This window comes from Taurulus bubalis (genome assembly GCF_910589615.1).
Source record: "Taurulus bubalis genome assembly, chromosome: 20".
NCBI classification, from domain to species: Eukaryota; Metazoa; Chordata; class Actinopteri; order Perciformes; family Cottidae; genus Taurulus; species Taurulus bubalis.
Genome location: NC_136608.1, coordinates 8,700,540 through 8,709,808, shown reverse-complemented (window position 1 = coordinate 8,709,808; position 9,269 = coordinate 8,700,540). Strand labels below are relative to the sequence as shown.

At 44.2% G+C, this 9,269-nt stretch overlaps 1 protein-coding gene across 1 annotated transcript; it reads left to right on the top strand.

The window, feature by feature from the left end:
• The first annotated feature begins 892 nt into the window (after window positions 1–892).
• LOC306752220 (prickle-like protein 1) lies at window positions 893–9,080 on the top strand. Its single transcript, XM_079235951.1, has 7 exons — window positions 893–1,087; window positions 1,599–1,712; window positions 3,099–3,236; window positions 5,433–5,636; window positions 5,728–5,914; window positions 6,088–7,098; window positions 7,199–9,080. The coding sequence occupies exons 1-7, from the start codon at window positions 902–904 to the stop codon at window positions 8,140–8,142; spliced, it is 2,784 nt and encodes a 927-aa protein (XP_079092077.1). The 5' UTR covers window positions 893–901; the 3' UTR covers window positions 8,143–9,080.
• The last annotated feature ends 189 nt before the right edge of the window (window positions 9,081–9,269 follow it).

Genomic DNA, 9,269 nt, shown 5'->3' with positions numbered 1-9,269 from the left:
GCTGCTTAGATAAGAGAGCTACTGCTGAAGGCGGGAGACACGGAGACGAGACGGATTAATCCCTATTCATGTAACAGCCCAACTGTTATCTGCTCGTAAAGAGGAAGAACAAAAGCTGCTGAAAGTGGATTCATTCTCCAGCAGTCTAGTGGACACATGCCGAGTAGTTTCAAGGTTGATCATTTGCCTTTTTGAAGATTATTATTGCCACATTACTTCTTTTTTTTCATAACCTTCAGTGTGTTGTTGCACAGTGGATAAGAGAAACAGATGTTTGGTGGATAACAGCTGGAAATTTCTGCTGCATCATGTCAAAGCATTATAATTGTAGTTGAAAAAGAATGTGCCTGTGTACGTTGTAAGTACTGTGAGGCTGTGTGGTTGGTTGTTGAATATGTGCACCACACTGGAAAAAGCCTTTCATATCATCCATCATCAAGTTTGTCTTAAGTTCCCTTTGACGGTGGACAAATCGTTTTTTGGGTACTTTATAAAGCATGATTGTGTAACGGATAAACAAAGGAAGTATGACATACTACGCTAATGGGATGGAAAATAACAGATTAGTTATTCTTGAGTGTGACTCAAGAGGTTGAATTGTGAAAGGATGACCTGATACATTACAGATAAACTTTGTCCTTTCTCGACCCCTAAAATACTGCTGCAATTTTGTTTTTGTTTTTTTACTGCGTGACAACACGCAGAGGAGTTCACACGAAGGGCTAAAAAAAAAAAAATCAGCAGTATCCCAGTCAGTGACTAGAAGAGGCAAAGTAAAAGCCAGAGCATTGCGTATAATTAAACAGAGGAGGTATAAACAAAGGAATTCAAAACAATTAAAAGTATGTTCTCTAAATGTGATTCCTAAATCCTCCCCTTTTATCCACAGAGCCCGTGTGTGATGAACCTGGAGCGCTGTGAAAAAGGGGAGCGCCCTTCTCCTCGGGTCCTGGACATGGAGCCTCGTACTGGGGGAAAGATGGGGAAAATATCCATGGGCTTCCAGAGGAGCTCCACCTCCGATGACGACTCCGGATGTGCGTTGGAGGAGTACGCGTGGGTGCCACCGGGACTCAGGCCTGAGCAGGTATAGGACCCCTTTACATCTTGTTTTCTACATCAACAGCATTGGGTTTTAGTTCAACAAATGTGGGCAGAAATTCTGTTCTCTATGCCATATTAGCAGATTAGTGTCGCATGCTGAAGCACAACATTCATTGTATTCAGGATACACATCTCAGTCAGAAAATGTTTGCTGTCCCTAATATATTTCCTACAGAATTTCGTCAATGTCATCAGGAATTAGCCCATAACATTTCCAGTCCTTTGCGGTCTCTTGTGTGTGGAAAGATGTCACAGTCAGACGCCAGTAACTAAATTGAGATTGACATGTTGGCCCACTAGTATCTCTGATTAAAAGGACACATATAGCAGCACTCATTCTGTACTGATAACACTGCTTGCATCCTGCTGCAACAGTTCTCTCTCCTTTATGAGGAGAGTATGATACTCCTGGTGCACAAAACAAAGCTGCCTATCGACTGACAGGATGTAAATGATCTCTGCTCTAAAGTTCATTCATCTGTCTTCATTCGCAGGTCCAGATGTATTTCTCCTGTCTGCCGGAGGAAAAGGTGCCGTATGTCAACAGCCCCGGAGAGAAGCTCAGGATCCGACAGCTTCTCTACCAGCTGCCGCCGCATGACAACGAGGTAGAGGGAGAGAGAGAAAGAGAGAGAGAGAGAGAGAGAGAGAGAGAGAGAGAGAGAGACATGCCACCTGGTTATGACTATGGAGCCCCTCGGAGACAGCTCGTAGTTCTTCTTATAACTGTAGTCAAAATCTGATCAATGCGTCAGAGATATTGCAGCTAAGGGATGGATAAATGAGAGGAAGGAGTCAAGTTCATTTCCTGAACTAGAACTAAGCTAAACTTTTGCCGCAGTCTGAAATGTTTCTGGCACTGTGATTTAAACTGAAATGACATTTTTTTCCCCATCAGTTAAAACTTTCATCTCTCACTCAACTAAATTTAAAATGACAGTTCAAGTGCCTTCGTTTCTTATTCTTCAGCTTACTCTTCGACTACTTTTCGGGCTAGAATACAAACGGGTAGCCCAACTGCTTACAAAGCTTTAATTTGAGACTTCAAAAGCCAACATTTTCGAAAGATTTAGCAGAATTCTTCTGGTCTTGTTGCGGAAATTGTTTTAAGAAGTTTGAAAAGTGACCTTAAAACAACTATGAAACTATACCCAGCCCTAAACTATAAAGCAGCAGCTGAGTAGAGTCTCCACAATCTTGCTGGTCTTTTCGTATAAAACTAAAACAATGGCTGCATTCCCTCAACTGTTTGAAAACCCCCTCTTCTGACAGTAAAGCACATGCCAGCCTCCTCTGTATAATAGTTTTATGGTGTGTAAACCAGCACTCCTTTCACATCTGTGTTAATAGAGTTTACATTAGGAGATATGGTGGAGGGGTTATCACCAGAGGGGAGGCTTAGGGGGCTACTGTCTGACGGAGGTGGTCTCTGTACACACACGTGGAAGGTACACAATAGTAACACTCAACAAACACAGTGTTTGACTGTGCGGTTTTATGGTGTTTGTTGGGTTTCTTGGCGGTTAAGGGAGCAAACTGGTGGAAGATTCCTCGCGTATCTGCGGTTCAAAGGGAGAAGCACTCAGTGTGTGGTGTGTGTGTGTGTGTGTGCAAAAGGGAGAGACAGTGAGTGTGTGGCGCTCACACACCGGCATCGTTTACTGTTGTTTGGAGAACAACCAAGCCAGTTGTTAGGATAGTCTTGGTCTTTTATCTGGGCCATCATCACTGTCTCTAAACACAAAGGACAGGGTTTGAGTATTGCTCACGCCATCCTTTCAACGTAGCCTTCAGGGGAATTAGCTTTAATTAAACCCTTTTGCCAGCCATATACGGGCTGCATGTCATATACTTCCCCAAAGCTGCAAGCAAAGATAAAAGCTGAACCAGCATCAGTAATAGGTCAAAGTGCTAAATCAACCTCTCTGTGAAAAAGTAAAAACTTTGTCAACTCCACTCATCTTTTTTTTCTTTCTTTCTTTCCTTCTTGCCAGGTGCGTTACTGCCACTCTCTGACAGAGGAGGAAAAGAGGGAGATCCACATGTTCAGTGCCCAGAGGAAGAGGGAGGCACTGGGGAGAGGAACACCCAAGATCCTGCCCCGAGCTCTGCACCACACCCGCTGTGAAAATGTAAGTGCCACACGTGGACACCCATGAGAAGACACACATATGCACACATGAACGTTTAACTCGTTTAGTGCTCATGTAGCCATAAGGTAAGCTAGGAGGAAACCAACTTGTGGGTTATTTATATCACAAGCAGCTAACACCCACCAACCCAACGCGTAGCAGCCTGAGGCCCAGTCCTGATTGGCTAATGCGAGGGTTTTAATCATGGACATAAACCTCCTCATTAGGGCGAGAGGGAAAGCAGGGAAATTGGGAGGCTCACGCTCAAGCCGAGCGGAGAAGCTAGTTCCTCATGAGGAATTTGACAAATTTCCTGCCGCCCATCTATATCTCAGCATGACGGACTGCGAAAGAATTTACAGGTTAACGAGTAATTCTTGTATAGAGTCTTAAAAAGTCACAGTGTGTAGCACATTATTCCACACCAACTGGTATAATACCATCCAGCTCGACCGGTTTTAAAAGTCAGCATGTTTCTGCATCTGTCTCTAAAAATTCTTGAACAAAGTGGATTTAGTTGAAGTTTGAGATGTATTCATTAGTAAAAATGAGATTGTTTAGTCTATTAAATACATGCGTACACAGTATTATGTAAGCATGTGCTGTAAAAGCGAAACATCACGTTCTTTGTGTGGAAGGTCCAAAGTTTTTAGGAATCCAAACTATTTTTCAGTCAGCTTGTTAAAGGGGACCTTGGCTTTCAGGGAAAGAGAGACATCTTGCTCTAGACATGCTGGTTAAATGGGAATTGGAAACAATCCTGAAACTGGACCTCTGTTTCCTACTTTGGATTTTTTATGACTCACGAAAACACTAAGTGTCATTCCAGCTGCCCTTTATCGTATTCCGGAAAAACTTCTTTTCGATGCAACAAACATAAATATTAGTGTTATGTGGCTTCCGGAAAATTGAGCCATGACCAGTGAGTAAAACACATCCTCTGCCAGGCATCCAGGAAGAGCATGTTAATTTCCCTTCGACAGGCAGATGAAATCCGTCATCACTCAAACACAGATGCTACCACAGTGATGCAAGGTCACACACACTGTAATGATACATAGGAAGCCCAACGGATGCACACATTCTCAGACTTACTGGACATGCATGCGTGTCCATATATGCTCTGCAAACACGAACTGCACATGCTCATGTATTTAAAAGGATATATCACGAAGATGTGTACATTCACACTTTGTCAGGCTCCGGTTTCCTGGTGGGGACACACAATACCACCGTACCCAAGGCCCCTGTGTGTCCACCCTGGTAATAATGGTTAACAGCTGGGCATGCTATCCCATAGCAGCCTATGGATGTCTCATAGCTCTGCTGGGTTATATAAAGACTCGTGATTGCTCGTTCAGACATGCTCTTATGATCTCTGTGGAGTCATACGATCTTTTCACTCAGGACCAAGGCCAGTGTATTCTGTTTAAGCTTATGGGACTAAAATACTGTCCAATTCCTCAGCAACACCACATGGATATTTGATTACTTTATGTGAAAGGGCAAAATAAAGGAATTAATTAGTTTCCATTTGTCCCACAACCTCTGTTGGTAAAGTAGTTGTGATAGGGGTGCTAGATTTAACAATGTATTGCTCTGTCAACCCATTCACTTTTGAATTCTAATTGTGTATCTGCCCTCATGTTAACACAAATAATTATATTCAGAAAGACAAGGTTGGGTTGTCAATGCTTATTTAAAGATGGAATTACAGTTAGCATGTTAACAACCGTTGCTGTATTTGTAGAATGATTGTCATCACTGTAGGATTCACCGATGTCTTTTGAATGGATCATATTCCTGTGTCCCTGCAGTATGATCACCTGTTGTTTGGCCTTCTTTGTTTTAGCTTCACTGTGATTTAAATACCAGCGGATATGTGATATATTTTGAATAGTTGTCTGCTTAATCTTTTTTTGTTTATGTTGCATTCCAAATGTGTCACGAGGATCAACTGAACCTCACGTCTATTTTGAAATGTCTTTCCCGTGTGTGATTGTCTCTGTATATCTCTACGGTTTCACTCTCAGCGTAGCAAACTTATCGACAGATTTATTATTATTGGATATTATTAAGCACGGCCATAGACTCAACGATGAAGCCCTAAGCGTTGTAAGCCCCTTTGAAAAAAAGAATCAAGATGCCTGAAACATAAATCTAATGAATCAGCTGTTGTTTGTGTTTGATTGTCAGTGTGGCGGAGGAATCAATGGAGGGGAGATGGCCATATTTGCCTCCAGAGCAGGGCTGGGCCCCTGCTGGCACCCAGCGTGCTTTGTGTGCACCACGTGTGAAGAGCTGCTGGTGGATCTGATATATTTCTACCAAAATGGCAAGATCCTCTGCGGGCGACATCATGCGGAGCTTGTCAAACCACGATGCTCTTCTTGTGATGAGGTAAGGCTCAGTAGTAGTAGCAGCCAGGAGAGTTCCACAGAAGTCCAGAGAGTTCCACAGAACTAACAGCGGTATGTGTGTTTCCCTTTAGATCATCTTTGCGGATGAGTGCACTGAAGCAGAGGGTCGTCACTGGCACATGAAGCACTTTGCCTGTTTCGAGTGTGAGACGATGCTAGGAGGGCAGCGCTACATCATGAAAGATGGCCGCCCCTACTGTACTGGCTGCTTTGAGTCTCTGTATGCAGAGTACTGTGAGGCCTGTGGTGAAAACATTGGTGAGTTATTCATGAATGGTGCTGTTTTTATTTGATTTTCCTGCGATTAGGATAAAGAACGTAACTTTGCAAAGTCGAGCACACGATCCCACTAATGTATTTCTTTGACTACCTGTTTAAAAGTATGATACCTAAAAGTATGCTCCTTTTCTAATCATCCTACAATCCTTTAGGTGTTGACCATGCCCAGATGACCTATGAAGGTGTTCACTGGCATGCTGCGGACCAGTGCTTCTGTTGTGCCCAGTGCAAGACATCCCTGCTGGGCTGTCCCTTCCTGCCAAAGCAGGGTCGCATCTATTGCTCAAAGACCTGCAGCCAGGGTGAAGATATTCAGGCCTCTGACTCGTCTGATTCTGCCTTCCAGTCTGCCCGATCACGTGAATCACGGCGCAGTGTGCGCATGGGGAAGAGCAGCAGGCCTGCCGAGCAATGGAGACAGTCGCAGCTGTTTAACCCCCCTGCCGCTTTACCTTCGTTTGATTATAAGTATGGAAATGGAGAGGGTGATGGCGATAGAGATGGAGATGCTGATTGCGATATTGGTATCGTAGGGCGCAAGATGGCCCGTCTAGGCCTGGAGGAGGAGAGGTTCTGGAGGGAGCGGGAGGAGCAGGATGCTGGTGGAGAGGAGGATCCAGAGGAGTGGGCCCAGCATGAGGACTATATGACTCAGCTCCTTCTCAAGTTTGGTGATCGCGGGATGTTAAACCAACTTCAGCAGCCATCACTAAAATCTCCCAGCCCTAGCAGCGACAGAAACAGGCTAATGAGTGTCTCTGACCCATGGCTCAAGCCGGATTCTGCATCTATAGGGGTTAGCGCCTCCTCTCCCACCCCTGCTAGTCCCACCCAGAGCCAGACTTCCAACCAATCCCGAGCCAACAGCCTTAGCCCTGGATTGATGAGCAAGAAGCACCTGCCTGAAATGTACTGGGCCCAGTCCCAGGATGGGTTGGGAGATTCCGCCTATGGGAGTCATCCAGGTCCTGCCAGTGCCAGAAAGATCCAAGAGCTCGAGTTGGACCAGGATCAGGACCAATCTGGGACAGGCAGACGAGCCTTCTGGCCAGACAACAGGCAGTGGTATGAAGATTCCCTCGAGTGCATCGCTGATGAGCTTAGGAAAGTCGAGCAGGGAGCTGGAGACTCCATGGACTCCTTGGCGCTCTCAAACATCACTGGTAAGGATACTGCTGGTTGCGTGAGTTCAGTAGAAACATGTGCTTTCTTTTTCTATTGAAAAGCGGTTCAAAACTTGACTCTCCTATTTGCTCTTTTTAGGTGCGTCAGTGGATGGAGATGGCAGGGACAGGCCGATGGTCTACACACTCGCCATACAGGATCCCTCAGTGGCAGATGACTGCGAGAAGATGAGCAACATGGGGACCTTTAATTCATCTCATCTTCACCACAGTGCCAACTCTCTCAACCTAAACATGGAGAAGGGAGATGAGGAGGTAGCATTGTCAAAGAGGGGAGGCACACCAGGAGGACACCTCTCATTGTCTCCAAATTTGGAAGGCCTCCCGCCCTCCTTTGCCCCGGCTCTGAGGAGGAGCAAGTCCCACTCCAGGCCCCCTCAGATGGTCAAGTTCTCAGAGGACACTGTGGACAATGGATATAATGATGGATTTGATGTCAATATTAGAAAGCATCCCATGAGTGAGAAGCCACAGCGGAGGACATACTGCCCAGAAGAGATGGGCAGAGAGAGAAGCCGTCCAACGAGCCAGCATGGGCGCAGCAGGCAGCACCCCCACCGGCCAGGCCGCCACCACAGGAGTCGCAAAACCCGCTCGGATAACAACCTTCACATGATGCCTTTGGAGAAAGCACAGAGGCCGTATGAGCCCCAGCAGCAGGGAATGGTAAACCCTCCATGTGGCGCCATGCTCCTACAGCATCCTGCAAACAGATTACCCATGGCCTACTCCCAAACCCGATCTGACTATATGCTTCAGGGCTCGGCTCAAGGAGACCCACGAGTTGAGCATTTTATGGGTCTCTACAGAGATGAGGATGACTGTTCCACTTGCTCTTCCTCATCATCAGACTCTGAGGAGGAGGGCTATTTCCTGGGCCAGCCGATCCCTCAGCCTCGAGCGGCTGGATGCTACTACGCTGAGGACTACCCTACAAGGGTTACAGCCCTCTCCCCCCAGAGCCATGGCTCACAGACTGGTCGCAGAAAAGGTCACCGCTCCAAAAACTGTATCATCTCTTAACAGCTCCGAGTGCATTTGCATTATAACCTGACCTACACGAAGAAATAAAGTCAGATTTTCTGGGTTTAGAAAGGCAGTTTAAAGCAAACCATATGCACACACTGCGTATTATGCCCAAACAGAAAGTCAAGTTGCATATCATATTTCAGGCCTGAATCTACTGAAAGAAGAAATCAAACTAAAAAAGATCTGTGCAATGTATGTGCAAATGTACCCCATATACTGGGTCTTATTGAATTTTAGCACTAACATGTACAGTATGTATTGGTACGTTTGGAAGCCTTTCTTAAGACAGCATTATGCAGAGTGGCAACGTTTTCTTTCATTGCAGAATTTGCAATGTTTTTTTTATGCTTAATGTTCAGTTAAAGGTTTTGCAGCAATATCTTTGTGTGCATTAAAGTGGATAAATATTGAACACAGGTTGATAACGTAGAAATATAAGCAAACCAAAACATTATTTAATGCATAATAGTACAAATGATAATGTATATACTAAGTTAAGATTTTAATACTGGTATTTTTTATATCTGTGGTTTTAAGAATTGTTTCTGTTTAAGTGTGTTATATAAAAATAGCAGTTGTAATGGTAAACAGACAGACCTCGTTAATATTTCATGAGAAACCAAGAAGGTGCCATTTCATAAACTGTTCTTCACAGTAAAGTGCCATGTTACTCCGTAACAATGCCTATACCTATTTGGCAACGCTATTGGTGTACAAACTATAATAACGAATAGCAGTCACACCTGCATTATCCAAATTCAGCTGAACTGTCCACTACCCTTGCTCTGACATAACCAGCTAAATGCTTTATGATGTAAAGACGCTTGTAATAAATAATTTTCTCCTCAAACTGTCAGGAATCAGTGTCCTTTTTTTTAAATATATTTGACAATGTTCATTTTCCAATTACATTTTGTAACCCTCAGATTGTAGTGATGTTTTTAACAGTGAAATGCATTGAAGAGTTTATGGGATTTTTATAATACCAGTAAACTGATCTTTAAAATGTTTTTGATTGTCTATGATGTCAGTTGGGTATTTATGTAACTTTTGTTATTAGATCACAATAAACCAAACCTTAAAGTTAACAGAAACAATATTTACTACAACTTTGTCTCAGT